Source organism: Rhipicephalus microplus, chromosome X, assembly GCF_043290135.1.
Source record: "Rhipicephalus microplus isolate Deutch F79 chromosome X, USDA_Rmic, whole genome shotgun sequence".
Classification (NCBI taxonomy): domain Eukaryota; kingdom Metazoa; phylum Arthropoda; class Arachnida; order Ixodida; family Ixodidae; genus Rhipicephalus; species Rhipicephalus microplus.
Window position 1 is genome coordinate 485,886,257 of NC_134710.1, and position 17,165 is coordinate 485,903,421.

At 48.3% G+C, this 17,165-nt stretch overlaps 1 protein-coding gene across 1 annotated transcript; it reads left to right on the forward strand.

Moving 5' to 3' along the window:
• The first annotated feature begins 13,712 nt into the window (after positions 1 to 13,712).
• On the forward strand, positions 13,713 to 16,633 carry LOC142776716 (uncharacterized). Its single transcript, XM_075880910.1, has one exon. It carries the CDS (start codon positions 13,725 to 13,727, stop codon positions 16,221 to 16,223), a length of 2,499 nt encoding a protein of 832 aa, XP_075737025.1. The 5' UTR covers positions 13,713 to 13,724; the 3' UTR covers positions 16,224 to 16,633.
• Positions 16,634 to 17,165: the final 532 nt, after the last annotated feature.

Consider the following 17,165-nt stretch of genomic DNA (forward strand, 5'->3'; position numbering starts at 1 on the left):
GAAACTTGACGTTCATTTAGAATAATTACCGGACAAGCATTTTGCTACGTGACGGACATACCGCGAAACCAGACGAATATGTCTCCACTGAGCCCACGCCCGCCTGCAGGTCGACGTTTTAAAGGTGATAGTCTTTCTTAGAGGACCTTCAACGCAAAAATTTTGGTCTGTCTGTCTGTATAATTGTCTGTTTGTCCACTCTTAACGGCATCGGGTACTTGAAACGGCCGACCCCATCCGCAGCGCCCACCTACGTTGCTCAAGGTTGAGCGTTCATGCTTGTGCAATTGTCAATTAAAAAGCAACTATTGCGCATGTCTGGGGCACCATAACAAAATACGCATATATTCTGCATGTGCGTCTCTTACTAGAAAATGCATACATGAGTAATTTTAAGGACCGTAGTGCTCATCACGCTGCACTGACAATGCAACGCTTGTACGGAAAGGCGATATTTTCTAACGATTTGCTAAAACAAAACGGTGGTGACGCCTACCCGTCGCTTTGCATTCTACACCTTATCACCTCTGAGATGGACACACACACCCGTCTCAGAGCCACACGTTTTTTGTTCTAAGGCAACTGCTAGATGGCGCTTATGTCTCACATGTGCAGTGCAGAGCGAGAGTGAGCTGGTGAAGTGCGAAGAATGCAAGCGCTGGTGCTACTTAGATGAGACAGCACTCACGAGTTTGGCCGACGTGGAAAAGGCGAGCATTGTATGCAGGCTGTGCGAGGCTTTGAAGGCGGCCGTTCAGCGCATGGAGGCTAGCATCAAGGGGCTTCAGGGGGAGCTTAGGGCAGAACGAGAGCAGAGGATAAAACTCCAAAAACAGCTCAAATCGTCGCGTGAGCGGGAGGAGGCTACCGCCAGCCTATTAGGGCAAATGAAGAGCGACCTTCGCAAAGAACGGGAAGGGCGGACCGAGCTAGATCAGCGGGTAAAGAAGCTAATGGCGCTTTGCCCCGGCCCCGAGAAGTGAGAGACGGAAGGCGTGAGAAGCGGAGAAGGCGACAGGTGGGAAGGAACAGGCGAGAAGGGAGGTCAGGGGGGCGCAGTGTCTGGCCACAGCACGGAGGCTCCGAGAACATACAGCTCGGTGGCGCAGCAGTCTTCAAGCAGGGCCGAAACACAGGACAGATGGCAGAGAGAGAAACAGGTGAAGCAAACAGGGGCGCCATCAAAAACAGGAAGCCAGCGATTTGAGCATAGAAGGGTCCTAGTGGTGGGGGACTCTAACGTGGCCAGGGTTAGGGATGGTGTCTTCAAGACAGTGAGGGAATATGGGAGAGTAAGGGTGGAGGCACAGTCAGGGAAGAGCATGGTGGATGCACTGGCCAAAGCTCAGGAGGTTGTAGAAAACAGCATGGAGGGCGAAAATCTAGTCATTATTCATGCTGAGCTCAATGATGTGTTGAAAGGCAAGGATCAGAACCTTCAGAGAAAGCTAGAGGATGAGATGCGTAAGCTCCGAAAAGCCTCTGGGAGTGTGCATGTGACCATATGCACAGTCCCAGATGTTTGGGGGATGCCTCCTGTGATTGAAAGGAGGGTAGTGGAGACCAATTGTGTGATCAAGGGTTTGAGCCGGCAACTCGGATACAGCGTAATGGAAGTTAACCAAGACGTGTACAAGCCCGGCACTCGCCCCTTTGCACAGGATGGCATTCACTACAGTGGTGCGATGGGCAGGAGGGTCGGTAACAGAATGGGTAGCCAAGCCATAGCTTTTTTAGGGGGACCCAGAGCCCTGAGGGTAACAGTGTAGCCAAAGACGGATCTAAAGGGGCACAAATATTCAAGCCAAACGAAGTCCATGAGAAAAGAAATCGACGTAAGAACAAAGGCCGAGCTAAGTCAGACGTAGGCTATATTAACATGCAGGGTGGCAGGAATAGGTTAAAGTGGGAAGAGATAGACGAGTAGTTTAGGAAGGAGGAGCTGATGGTATATGAGGTTGTGGAGACACATCTTCGGGACCTGGAGCAACCACCCAGACTCCGTATGGGAATATTGCAATAGAACAGAAGGCAGTAAAAAGGGGGGTGGAATTGGTGCATTTATACATAAGAGCATGGGTTGGCAAAGAGTCAAGCAGGGATGCAAGGAACATTTAGGGCTAAAAGGGAATGTGGCAGGGCAAATGACTCTCCTTGGTTTCGTGTACTTGTGGACGGTAGCAAAGGCCACAGACGAAAACCAGGCAATGGTAGAGTGTATATCAAATGACATTCAGGAGTTAGGAGAAGAGTGCGAGATAACTATACTAGGAGATATGAATGCACACGTAGAAGATGTAGATGGGTATTCTGACTCAACAGGCAAAATGATCATGGATTTGTGTGAAAGGCATGATTTGATCATTTGCAACAGTAGCGAGAAGTGTGAAGGGGAAATACCATGTGAGGTAGGAAGGCTGCAGTCGACAATAGATTACGCACTGATGTCACATAGGATGTAAGATAAGCTCAGGGGAATGCACATAGATGAAGGTGGCTCCAGAAGTCTGGGTAGTGATCACAAACGTATCAAGCTAAGTTTTGGAAGAGCAGTGAAAGTGGGAAGGAGACAGGATGAGCAACTACAGGAAAATTTTTATTCAGAAAGGCAAATTGAAACAGCCACTAAACAAATTGAGAAAGTAATCACTGAGGATAATAAAACAGTGTGGACATACACGAATCTAATTAGTCTGAGCTAGAGCTTGCTAAGGCACGTGACAAGTCACCCCGGAAAAGAAAACCCAAACCCAAAAGTTGGTGCGATGAGAAAGTTATGAGAGCGACAGCAAAACGTCAGGAAGCCTTATGGAACGCAGACATGCTAAGCAGCGGGGTGAACCACCAGATGTTGTTGAAAGAAAATCGGAAATCTTTCTAAGCTGTAGAAAGGATGCATCCCTTCTGATCAGTGAAAAGATTAGAAGTAAGGGAGATCAGTGGCTTGCAGAAATACATAAAAACATAGAAAAGGCAGCTACGAAATTTTGGAACCATCTAAACTCCTAAGAAATGAGACGAGCCTAGAGCAGAGGTTTATAACTACAGCTCAAGATGCTAGGCTAGAAGGGGACGAAGCAGTTGAATATATAAGAACAAGGAACAGAGAAAAATTTCAACAAAGAAGCGCTTTATGCACCACAATAGACAAGGCTGAATCAAGTGGTGCAATGGCTCCATTTTCAAAACAAGAATGGGAAAGAGCTGAGAAAAGGGTTCGTAGTAGTACATCAGCAGGCCCAGATGGCATTCCAATTATGTTGATAAAGACATTAGGTCCGAAGTCTAAGCAGGCTTTGAGAGAGGCAGTGAGCTAAATAGTAATCGATAGAGAAGTTCCCGATGGATGGAAACTTAGCAGGATGAGCCTGATCGATAATGGAAAGGGGGACAAAGCTGACATAGACAACTACCGTCCTAAAACAGTGACATCAGTGGTGTACAGGCTGGCGCTGCAGATTATAAAGGAAAGACTACAGGCATGGATAGAGGATGAGGGGGTGCTGGGGGAACTGCAGAATGGGTTTTGGAAACGCAGGAGGTTGGAAGACAATCTGTTCTCACTGACGCAGTGCATCGAAATAGCAGAAAAGGAACACAGGCCCCTGTTGCTAGCATTTTTGGATACCAGGGGAGCGTACGAATGCGTGGTTCAAGAGTATTTTGGGGAATACTGGACACACTAGGCGTGGAAGATGTAGTCACTAATATTTTTAAGGATATCTATAAAGGTAACAAGGTAATTATAAAGTGGGAAAAACAGATATCCAAGCCTGCAGCGGTAAAACAGGGGCTTAGGCAGGGCTGTCCCCTGTCATCCTTATTATTCATGATGTACCTACAAGGATTAGAGGCTAATTAGAGGGAAGTGGACTTGGCTTCGACCTCTCTTTAATCAATCAAGGAAAACTCATTGATCAGGGACAACCAGCATTAATGTACGCAAATGATATAGTGCGAATGGCCGACAACAAGGAAGATTTGGAGAGATTGATGGACATCTGCGGTAATGAGGGAGATAGGTTAGATTTCAGATTCAGTAACGTAGTGAGCTTATAATACAGGAGGTCATGCTAGAGATAACAGATAAATACAAATATCTGGGCGTATGGATAAGCAATGAAGCCGAGTACCTAAGGGAACACGAAATATACGTGTCGACTAAAGGTAACAGGAATGTAGCGGTAATGAAAAACAGGGCACTGTGGAATTACAATAGGTATGATGCTGTGAGAGGAGTATGGAAAGGGGTCATGGTTCCTGGTCTGACGTTCGGCAATGCAGTTTTGTGCATGAGATCAGAAGTTCAAGCAAGATTAAAAATTAAGCAACGTGGAATAGGCAGGCTTGCCTTAGGAGCTCACCGGAATACACTAAATCAGGGAGTACAAGGTGATATCCTAATTTGAAGGCAGGAAAGCTAGCATCAAGATAAAATTTGAGAAGTGATTGAGAGAAATGGGGGAGGAGCGTTGAGTAAGGAAGGTTTTCAGCTACTTATGCACGAAAAATGTCGATACAAAATGGAGGAAGAAAAACATAAAATTGACGGGTAAATACTTCGAAAACAGCAGGTGGCCAAACCAAAAAGAACTTTCGGTTAAAAAGAAGGTGAAAGAAACGGAGACTGACATGTGAAGAATCGGCATGAATAATAAGTTTGCACCGGAGATCTATCAAACCTTTGAGCAGGAAATTGCCAAGCAAAGGATCTATGATAATACTCGGGGTAGTTCTCTACTGTTCGAGGTGTGGACGGGAGTATTGTGAACCGTGACATATTGGGCCAAATATGAAGGAGTATACACGGTATCCAGTACATGTGGAAAGGAGTAGGAAACTGTTAAACACTTGATAATGTTCTGTGAAGGGCTTCACCCTATAGTTCAGGATGATGGCGCAGAGTTTTTCAAAGCACTGGAGTTTAAGGGCAGTTAGGGCAAACTAGACTTTAAGTGGGTAGAATTAACTAGAAGGAGGGTATCTGATTGGTGGCTAAAGTGAAGGCACGAGTGAAAATTGAACCCTTCACTGCAAAGTACGAATCCTCAACCTCACTATTTAAGGAAAAAAATAAATCTAGTTTTTGGTTCATTAAGTATTATGGCTTGGTGGCGCTAGTCGCCGCCTGATTCAAAGGGTACAGCCATATCGATCCAGGAGCCGCCTCGGGGCACGCGCAGTCGTTTAAAAACTCTGTGCCATCATCCTGAACTATAGGGCTTCACCCTATAGTTCAGAATGATGGCGCAGAATGTTTCAAAGCACTGGGGTTTAGGGACAGGGAGAGCAAAATGGACATTAAGCGGGTAGTTTTTAGCGGGTAGTTCCTTGTCTATATTTTTGCGCTGTTTTTACTTCCCAAGTATGAACCGCCAACTAGCTCAACGATCGCTATTAAGCGGGTAGAATTAACTAGAAGAAAGTTATCTGATTGGTGGCTAAAGTCAAGGCCAGACAATGCATAGAAATCTGCTGCACTTTATTTTTTTGAAATTACTTGCTCATTTTCTCTCTTTTGCTGTTTCCAAGACAAGGTGGTTGGCACGCTGCCCCATAAACCCCAAGCGCCTCTGTGCCTGTAGTTCACGTAGGCCAATATTTGTGTGTGAATAATTTGGCACTACATAGTGTAATAAGTTTTGACACCATGAGTGCTTTTGTGTATTCGAGATAACCACATGAAGCTGCGGTATTCACCAACTGGACAGGTCAGATTTTCCTTCAAGGTCCTTACTGAGCCTCCCAGCTGCAGGTATCCAACTTGAGCGCTGCATACATAGAAAAAAAAGGAGATTGATAGTATTCAATGGCAGATGTAATCTGGCAGTGTCAATAAAGGGCCACAGTATTCTTTAAGAATATTGTAACGAATGTAGCAGCCTCACAACAAGGATGTTCTATTACACGGTTTATTAAGGGCGAACTTGTACCCAAAGTGAACGACGCACAGCAATCAAGAAGATCGAAGGGCGGTAGTCCTCGTGAGCCTCTGCCTCGAGCACCCTCGTTCACTTCTTCTTCACGTGCGTTGGCTGTTCGGCGGAGTACCGGGCGCATGCAGGGCCGGCTCGTGCATTCCAGCTGGCTTTGTCGCTCATAGTCGTGCCGTTAGCGTTTCTCTCGTTTCCGACGGCCGCGTTGCGCGGAGCAATGATAATTTCCTGTGGCATTATCCCCCTCTCAAGAGGCATCGCCCCGATGCTTTCGATGATAATGTATGCAGCGTTTCCGTCTCGGAAGGTTTGTAAGAGTGAAATGGTTGTACAGCAAGCAAGTGGGGTGGCTAGTCTTCGTACCCGTCGTAGTACGGTTTCATGCGCACAATGTGTACACGCTCGGTGGGGTTGCGTCGTTTGGAATGCCCATGTCCTGTGGGCTGGACTTCATAAACGAGGTCGCTGTGTCGCTGTACTAACTTGTAAGAACCGAAATATCGACAAATGAGTTTTTCAGACAGGCCTCGTCGTCGTACTGGGGTCCATATCCACACTTTGTCACCAACTTCACACCGTGTTTCACATCTTCCTCGGTTGTAGCGGTCGGCATCGATTCGTTGTTGGTGACATATTCGGTACCTTGCTATTTGGCGGGCCTCCTCCGCTCTCTCTATATAGTCATCGAGATCAGAAGGGTAGTCATCTTGATCTATAGGTAACATAGTGTCCAGTGTTCTGGTAACTACACGACCGTAAACTAGTTGAAACGGGGTAACCTTAGTAGTTTCTTGTACGGTGGTGTTATAGGCGAAGGTGACGTATGGTAAAATTTCGTCCCACTTTTTGTGTTCGACGTCCACATACATAGATATCATGTCAGCTAGAGTTCTGATAAGGCGTTATGTCAGGCCGCTGCTTTGAGGGTGATATGCGGTAGTTTTCCTGTGAATAGTGTGGGTCATGTTCAGCAGGCATTCCATGAGTTCTGACGTGAAAGCCGGTCTGCTATCGGTGATTACAACAGTTGGAGCTTCATGCCGTAGCACTATGCTCTGTGCAAAGAATTTGGCGACCTCAGCTGCCATTCCTCGATGCAAGGAGTCTGTTTCTCGTTAAATAATAAGTCGCTACAATGATCCACTTCTTGCCAAGTGAAGATGTCGGGAATGGTCCAAGGAGGTCCATTCCAACTCGTTGGAAAGGTGCTTTCGGTGGGTCTATCGGGTGCAGAAGGCCCGCTGGCTTAGCACGAGGCGCTTTCCGTCTTTGGCACTCGTGGCATGTTCTGACATAGCGCTGTACTGAAGACAATAGCTTAAGCCAACAATAGTGCTGACTGATTCGTGCAAGCGTTCGAGTGACCCCCAAATGCCCAGGCGTAGGCTCATCGTGGCACGCTTGTAATATTTCTTGCCGCATATTTGGGGGAACGAGAAGCAGAAACTTTTTACGGTTGGGCTTAAAGTTTCTCTTGTGGAGGACATTTCCTCGGAGGCAGAACGATGTGAGGCTTCGAGAAAATATACGAGGTACTTGTACGTCGGCTGCTTTCAGGTGTTTGATGAGCGGGAGCAATTCTTCGTTCGCATGTTGAATTTCAGCTATCTGAGAAGTCTCGACAACAGTCACGAATGGAAAGTCCTCTTCATCTGATAGTGCCGTGTCTGCAGGTGCCCGTGACAAACAGTCGGCGTCGGTATGCTTCCTGCCAGATCGGTATACCACAGTTATGTCAAATTCTTGCAGTCTGAGACTCCACCTTCCTAGTCGTCCGGACGGGTCCTTGAGGTTTGCGAGCCAGCAAAGGGCATGGTGATCGCTGACTGCCTTGAATGGTAAGTAAGGCCGAAACTTACTCTACACTGTAAACTTACTTACATGTAAGGCCGAAACTTCCTGATGGCCCAGACGACGGCAAGGCATTCTTTCCCTGTGGCCGAATAATTGGTCTCCACCTTTGTTAGAGTCCGGCTGGCGTATGCTATCACCTTTTCTTCGCCATTCTGCCACTGTATTAGGGTGCATCCTAGGCCGATGTTGCTGGCGTCTGTGTGTATTTCCATGTCAGCTGTTTCATCGAAATGAGAAAGGATTGGGGGCTCTTGCAACCGTTTTCTTAATTCGGTGAAGGCGCTTTGTTGCTCTGTTTCCCACTAGAAAGCTACGTCTTCTCTCGTAAGTTTCGTCAAGGGTTGTGCAATCTGCGAGAAATTTCTGACAAATCGTCTATAGTAAGCACAGAGACCTAGGAATCTCCGTACTGACTTTTTGTCTGCTGGCACCGGGAACCTTGCAACGGCGGCTGTCTTTTCGAGCTTAGGGCACACACCCTGGGCACTGACAACGTGCCCAAGGAATCGAAGCTCTTCGAAACTGAATTGACCATTTGCGGAAAAGCTTCTGCGCATGCGCGGTAACGGCGCAGCTGGCGCCCTCTATGGGCGCTTTGGTTTTGGTTGGAAAACACCAGCCGGGCCGGCCGTCACTCGTGCATCTCTGTGCCGTCACTGAACTAAGTCGCCTCGCTTTAGCAGCGTACAGAAATGCCAGCGCACTGTGTGGCCTACGGCTGCACAAATTATTTTACTCAGAAAGGAAGCACGCATTTCTACAGGTTCCCGTCCGCGAGGCTACGTGCCGAAAAGATACATGTTGGCAGGTTTCACTAAGTCTGAAAGAAAAAAAACTGTTGTTCACAAAATCAACGGACAACCTCGAACATGTATTTACAGACGCTAAGCCCACGTCTTGCAACATCAAGCTTTTTAGGTAGCACCACAATGAGGTAAAGTACTCGATAGACGTGATCTTGTGAATGCAACAATGTGTACCACGGCAGCACACAGTCTCGCGTATATCCGTACACTGTAACGGTTCGCAAAAAAAGCCGCCATTAGTGCGCGAGGCTGCGCTTCGATGTATAAGCGCAAACCATGATTGATATAGTAGCACGGGTCGTTTATAATCACAAAAGCGGGAGCTGCAGCAGGTATAAGCACTGGGGTAAACTCCTGTCCTATGAAGAGAACGTAATGTTCCGATAAGGGAACTGCATGCTCCCATTACACTCGCAAGCGCATAGGCGCAACATTTGTTTACACACATTTTCGGCAATCGGTGATTTGCACTACAGACGCTAGTAAAATCAAAATATCTCACCCAGCAACACAGTCGCAGTGCGCTCCAACGATGCGACCGGTAGCCACGACGAACCATGCCGTTGTTACATACACGCCGGACTTCATGGACGGTGCGCACGCCGCTCTCACCAGACCTAGTTCGTCATCAGATGTTTGGAGGTTCAACTTGAAGTGTTTGACGTATCCTTCTTCCTTGAAGGACCAGCCACGATGAGCCTGGCGAAAGGTCGAAGTAGCGGAGTGTAGGTACCGCCACACGTCGTCGTTGCTCAGGCTGCAACGCGAAAAATCTTCGCTCCATCCCGTTTCCACAAACGCAAACGGGATGTTTTCTTCTTCTATCATGTTGTTTCCGTAAGCAGCGCACGTTTCCGGCAAAGAAACAACACTAAATCAATAAAACAAGCGCACGCGATCCGCCGAACGCTGCCTAGCACATGTTAGTTCACGAATGCCTTTCCAACCAAAAGCGCGAGCGCTGCTTCCCTGTTTAGACGGCAGGTGGCGCTCGCTTTTCCGCAATGTGTGAATTGGCACTTCTCTGGCTTGATGGTTAAATCTGCCGAACGGATTGCTTCTAACACTGTTCGCAGGCGCTTGATATGCTCCTCGAATATAGCGGCGAAGATGACCACGTCGTCAAGGTACACTAAGCAACACTGCCACTTCAATCCGGAAAGTACAGTGTCCATCATGCGTTGTAACGTTGCTGGCGCACTTTGAAACCAAAAGGGAGAGCCTTGAAGTCATAGAGTCCGTCCGGGGTAACAAAAGCAGTCTTCTCGCGATCACGTTCATGAACTTTGATCTGCCAGTATCCACTTTTCAGATCTAGTGATGAGAAGAACTTGGCACACCGAAGTCTGTCTAATGTGTTGTCCATACGCGGGAGGGGATATACATCCCGTTTAGTCACAGCATTTAATTTTCGGTAGTCGACGCAAAACCTTAGCGTGTTATCCTTCTTCTTGACAAGTACTACAGGAGATGCGCACGAACTGCTAGAAGGTTGAATAACATCATCTTCAAGCGTTTCCTTTACTTGATTCTTGATGACTTCCCTTTCTTTTGGTGAAACGCGGTACGGGTGCTGGCGTACCGGCCTGGCGTCTGTTACGATCCTGTGTTTTGCAATGGTCGTGTGTCGTACCTTTGAACTATTGGAGAAACAGCTGCCAAATTTCCATACAAGGTCGTATAGCTGTTGACGTTTGATCACTGAAAGATTAGGATTTACGGATATTACGTCGCAGACATCAGATGTTGGTTTCATATTCGTTGACGTTGTTTCAAGGCTGCATATTTCTGTGGCTTCACAAACCTCATGAAGAAAGGCTATGGCTGTCCCCTTTGCGATGTGCTGGAATTCGTTCCCAAAATTTGTCAGGAAGATGTCTGCGTACCCGTTTCGTAGCTGGATAATCCCTCGTGCCACACAAACACCTCTTTTCAGGAAAACATCCATGTTGCTGTCTGCCACACCTTCGTAGTAACCGAACGTATCATTTCTGACTAGAACCATTACACTGCTCTGCGGCGGTACAGTCACATCATCATCGACGATGCGCAGTGGAGTGGTGTATTGCTCGTCTGCTCGAGCTACCTTTATAGCTTGTTCCGTCTAAAACGATACGCCGGACCTCTGCAAATTAATAATGGCACCATTTGCTTGCAGAAAGTTCATTCCGAGTATAACTTCTCTCGAACATACGGGCAGTACAACAAAGTCTCCAACGTATGTAAAACCTCGTATCTCAACTTTTGCGGCACATCTGCTGAGAGGCGTAAAAAGGTGACCGCCTGCCGTACGTACTTGAGGTCCACTCCATTCGGTCATAACTTTCTTGAAGCAGTTTGCTAAATCGTAGCTTATCACAAAGTAATCCGCACCGGTATCGATTAAAGCCATGAGCTCTAACGGCAAGTCTGAAGTTATCTTGTCATTACTGCACTTTTTTACCTGGAGACAGTCGTCGTCGTCGTCACGCTGGTGTCGCAGTGAAGGATCTTCGTATTTCGAATCACCAGCGGCCTCTCCTCCATAGGTCGCCCACTTCAGTTTCCCGGGTTTGGACAAGGCGAACGATGCTTAGGTGCGTTTGGAAAGGAACGTGGGCTTGGCGAGCGCTGACGTAGAGGGGATGGTGACTGCAGTTGATGACGATGAGGCAGGTCGAAGCTCTGACGTGAGCACAGGTATTCTTCGATGTCGGACGGCCTTTCGCCGTTTCGCAGACATGGTGCGTTGACCGCAAATCCTCGAAGACCAGCTTGACGATATCGGCAAAACCGGTAAAGATGGCCAGCTTCTCCACAGTGGAAGCACAGGGGCCTGCGTTCCGCATCTCGCCATACATCGCTTTTTCGAGGTGTTGTCTCTGTCGGAAGAGGTGCACTGCGAGTTGCCTCTACGATAAGGCGCAGGCTACGTGTTGTCGGTGCGTAAGTACTAGGTGTCTCGATAGGCGCACAGTGGACAGGAGGCCGCCTGAGCACCTCAGAATAAGTTACCGCGCATCGTGTCAGCGGTGCATCCCTTTGCGGCTCCCGTATGGCCTGCCGAATTTTTTCTTGGACAACATCAGCAATAGAAGGTTCCGGTGAAGCGGGTGGCTGCAGCTTGCGCAGTTCCTCCCTGACAACTGACCGGACGAGCTCCCGCAGAGTGTGAAGATTATCGACAACGTTTGCCGAGAAGGCCCCTGCTGATTTACAGGCTACGTCATGATTGTATTGCCGGGCTCTCTGCTGCAGCGTCGTTTCTATGGTTGTTGCTTCCGACCGAAACTCAGCAACAGTGCGCGGCGGATTGCGAACGAGTCCCGCGAACAGCTCTTGTTTTACCTCATGCATGAGATGACGCACCTTCTTGTCTTCAGTCATGTTAGGATTAGCTCGCTTGAACAGGCGGGACATGTCTTCTATGTACATAGCGACAGTCTCATTTGTGCGTTGATTCCGTGCACGAAGAGCTGCTTCTGCCTTTTTCCGGCGATCTTTGTTGCGAAACGTTCACAGTAGCTGCCGTCGGAACTCTTCTCAAGACGTCAAAGATGCGTCGTGGTTTTCGCACCACACTTGCACTGTGTCTTCCAAAGAGAAGTATACGTTGCGCAACTTGCCGGCTTCGTTCCATTGGTTTATGTTCGCCACCCTCTCGAAATGATCTAGCCAGTCTTCGGCGACCTCGAACGGGTCACCATGGAACACATTCGGTGCGACGAGTTGGCTGACAATGAGCTGTGATGGTGCAACTTGGGTAGTCATGGTGGTGGCGTTTCTTGTTTCCGTCGGTAATGCCCTTGGCACAAGGGGAAGTGGTCCAAATTCTGGTGAATCCCCCCGAATACGGTGACTTATCCGTTGGTGCACTGGCGTAAACTCCACGGCTTGCAGATGGTCAGGGCTTGGACTTCGCTCTCTCGTGGGGTTTGGAATTATCTACCCCGCACCTCCACTAGAAAATGCAACGAATGTAGCAGCCTCACAACAAGGATGTTCTATTACACGGTTTATTAAGGGCGAACTTGTACCCAAAGTGAACGACGCACAGCAATCAAGAAGACCCAAGGGCGGTAGTCCTTGCGAGCCTCTGCCTCGAGCACCCTCATTCTCTTCTTTTTCACGCGCGTTGGCTGTTCGGCGGAGTACCGGGCGCATGCAGGGCCGACTCGTGCATTGCGGCTGGCTTCGTCGCTCGTAGTCGTGCCGTTAGCGTTTCTCTGGTTCCCGACGTCCGCGTTGCGTGGAGCAATGGTAATTTCCTGTGGCAATATGAGTAGATAAGTGTGGGTGCCACATTGAAACAGGAAGTGGCTGTTCTTTTTCAGGTGAAAAGCAGTCTCAAGCACTAAATGGGAAAACACTAGAAACAAGGAACAGCGTAAAAGCTCTGTACAGGAAAAAGCCATGACAAAAAAAGGGAAGGCTGCTGAACAATGTGATGTTACGGGATTGCGGAAAGGTGTGATTTGCGAACTCAGTCGTGTGTAGGTGGTGTAATCGGGACAGTACATGGCTCAAGGAACTGTGGGAGACTGCCTGAGACGCTCGCATCAAATGAAGCTGTATAGGGCGATATGAGGCTCACAAGCTGTCAAGGAAACTACCACAGGAGGAATATGAAAGATGGGCAGAGTTTTCTCAGTGATTCAATCTGTGAATAGGTAACAGCATGGCCTGATGACATTAGCCGTGATGAAAGTGGTGCTTCGATTGCTCGAAACTGCTCAAAATGAAAAATGCTGCTCCATGCTGCTTCAAACCGCAATATTTGCTAGTTACTGCTCCAAACCTGCTCCGAAAGGATGTTGGCAAAATAAATAGAATAAAGGGTAACCATGGGACCACCCGGTAAGCCTCGGCGAAACCAAAAGGAAGCTGCATACACTATCATACTAGTGTGCTACTCAATGCCGTGAATCCAGAAAAATATCAAGGGCTGACACATATCAAGCCATGGTGTCCAATTCGTATTTTTAATATGTTTTGCACTTTTATTTATATAAGAACAAATTGTGCTTTCAAATAAAATGTAAAAAAAAACAAGCATGGGGACACCAGAAAAGTCAAAACTCTCTTGATCCCCCCCTCCCCGGCCCATGATTTACGCCAACTAATGAGTGGACGCGGCAGCAACGCCGTGATGATGTCGCCTTACGTGCGTCTACTTGTGCAGGTTTTGGCGTGGTTCTTCGCGGACGCAGCAGCGGCCTATGTTATTGCTGGACAACACTATCAATGGACCCCGATGGAGAATGCGCACCAGCCCTCGAAGGAACTCAACCACTGCGCATCTAGATCAACGCCAGTAGCGTCAACGATGCTGTGCCACGTGGACTTCGTCGACTGCACACCCCCGTGGAGCACGATGACGTCCTCCTCCTCCCCGATAGCAAGCTGCCCGGAGCATATAAAAGCAAGGGCCATGGTCTCGACCTTCAGTGGACGCGGCAGCAACGCCGTGATGATGTCGCCTTACGTGCGTCTACTTGTGCAGGTTTTGGCGTGGTTCTTCGCGGACGCAGCAGCGGCCTATGTTATTGCTGGACAACACTATCAATGGACCCCGATGGAGAATGCGCACCAGCCCTCGAAGGAACTCAACCACTGCGCATCTAGATCAACGCCAGTAGCGTCAACGATGCTGTGCCACGTGGACTTCGTCGACTGCACACCCCCGTGGAGCACGATGACGTCCTCCTCCTCCCTGATAGCAAGCTGCCCGGAGCATATAAAAGCAAGGGCCATGGTCTCGACCTTCAGTGGACGCGGCAGCAACGCCGTGATGATGTCGCCTTACGTGCGTCTACTTGTGCAGGTTTTGGCGTGGTTCTTCGCGGACGCAGCAGCGGCCTATGTTATTGCTGGACAACACTATCAATGGACCCCGATGGAGGATGCGCACCAGCCCTCGAAGGAACTCAACCACTGCGCATCTAGATCAACGCCAGTAGCGTCAACGATGCTGTGCCACGTGGACTTCGTCGACTGCACACCCCCGTGGAGCACGATGACGTCCTCCTCCTCCCCGATAGCAAGCTGCCCGGAGCATATAAAAGCAAGGGCCATGGTCTCGACCTTCAGTGGACGCGGCAGCAACGCCGTGATGATGTCGCCTTACGTGCGTCTACTTGTGCAGGTTTTGGCGTGGTTCTTCGCGGACGCAGCAGCGGCCTATGTTATTGCTGGACAACACTATCAATGGACCCCGATGGAGGATGCGCACCAGCCCTCGAAGGAACTCAACCACTGCGCATCTAGATCAACGCCAGTAGCGTCAACGATGCTGTGCCACGTGGACTTCGTCGACTGCACACCCCCGTGGAGCACGATGACGTCCTCCTCCTCCCCGATAGCAAGCTGCCCGGAGCATATAAAAGCAAGGGCCATGGTCTCGACCTTCAGTGGACGCGGCAGCAACGCCGTGATGATGTCGCCTTACGTGCGTCTACTTGTGCAGGTTTTGGCGTGGTTCTTCGCGGACGCAGCAGCGGCCTATGTTATTGCTGGACAACACTATCAATGGACCCCGATGGAGGATGCGCACCAGCCCTCGAAGGAACTCAACCACTGCGCATCTAGATCAACGCCAGTAGCGTCAACGATGCTGTGCCACGTGGACTTCGTCGACTGCACACCCCCGTGGAGCACGATGACGTCCTCCTCCTCCCCGATAGCAAGCTGCCCGGAGCATATAAAAGCAAGGGCCATGGTCTCGACCTTCAGTGGACGCGGCAGCAACGCCGTGATGATGTCGCCTTACGTGCGTCTACTTGTGCAGGTTGGTGATCGAAAGTATGGTTTTCGTAGTAACTGTACCTGCCTGATTGTGCTGCCGTGTCCACACACTGTTCTTGGTTGCTTAAATGACTGTGTTTCAGTTGTAAGCCTATTACTGAAGTTGTCCGGTGACGTAGAGGAAAATCCTGGGCCCGAGGTTGAAAAAATGCTGGAGGAAATATTAAGTAACCAGACTAAACTACTAGCAAAAGTTAATGAAATTCAGGCCAAGCAGACATCTACGGATGCCAGCATTTCCGACATGCATGTTAGGCTCCAGACTATTGAAAAACAACTTGAAGGGTTGGGTGAAATACAGAGCCGGCTTACAATGATAGAATCAAGTGTTGGTCGCCATGACAGTGAATTGACGGCTCTTGCCAGGCAGATCGATGACTTAGATAATCGTTCTAGACGCAACAACCTTTTAGTACGCGGAGTGGAAGAAGAAGAATTTGAGGATGAGGCAGTACTCTTAAGCAAGGTGAATGACGATATCTTTGACAAATTACTTGGCTCAAAGTGTAGCTCCATTGAGAGAATTCACCGTCTAGGAAAGAAAATACCTGGAAGAAGCCGTCCAGTCATCTTGAAAGTAGGAGACTTCAGGGACAAAACCAAAATACTGAAAAACTGCCGCAACCTCAAGGGGACACAATTCAGTATCAGCGAAGATTACTCTAAACGAGTAGTTGAAATCAGAAAACAATTATGGATTTCATCAGCGGATGAAAGAGCAAAGGGAGCAAAGGTTAAACTAATCATCGATAAATTGAAAGTAAACAACGTTCTCTATGGCTGGAATGAGGTTACCAACGAGCGATTCAGGTATGCTAGCCCAGGTATTACCAGCTCTGACTGACGCCAATCGAGACCGACCGCATCTGTTAAGGTTATTAATGTAAACGCCAGAAGTTTGCTGAATAAAGCTGATGCAGTTGAAGCCGCAATCCTGGAGCATGAACCGGATATAATGGTCGTAACAGAGACTTGGTTACACACGGATGTAGCAGATTTTGAAGTAACACCTACAGGTTACACAATTGTTAGAAAAGACCGGCAAGGAAGAGGTGGTGGAGTTGCGTTTCTTATTAAAGACAACATTAGGTTTTCAGTGTTGGATGATAACTATGACATAGAAATGTTGTGGATTAGGTGTGGGTTCAGCGAGCGAACTGTGTATATTGGAGGGATTTATAGAGCGCCAAATTCCTCTCTTGATATAATCGCAAAGCTAAGAAATTTTATGGATTCTAATTTTAGCCTCCAAGATAACGTATTATTATTAGGGGACTTCAATCTTCCGGATGTTAATTGGCTATCCCAGTCTCCTGGATCGGAACAGGTTGCAAGTGCTGAGCAACTACTGGAGCTGGCATTCTGCTACGGGCTAACGCAAACTGTCACTGAATTTACTCGGATAGGGACTACAAGGTCATCTATCCTTGATTTGGTTTTTGTGTCCCCAAAGCTGTTGCCGTTACTCAGCCGTTGTGAAGTTGTAGAAGGCCTATCCGACCACAGAATGGTAGTAACGCACCTAGCATTGTCCCCAGACACCTTGGGTAAACCCACACTTAGCACTGTATTGAATTTTATGGCGGCTGACGATGTGTCTATTCTGGACTATCTTGAAAGGTCCTTTGATGAATTTCAGGTCCTTTACAACACTGACTGCAGCACTGATAGGCTATGGCATTTCTTTTCAATTGTTGTAGGGAAGTGCATAGACAGCTATGTACCTAGGATTAGAAAACGCATTTGTAAAACCAATCCCTGGATCACCAGAGAAATCATTCACACA

What these genes read in the sequence shown, in the direction of transcription:
- LOC142776716 (XM_075880910.1), top strand. Translation starts at nt 13,725, where the DNA reads ATGATGTCGCCTTACGTGCGTCTACTTGTGCAGGTTTTGGCGTGGTTC.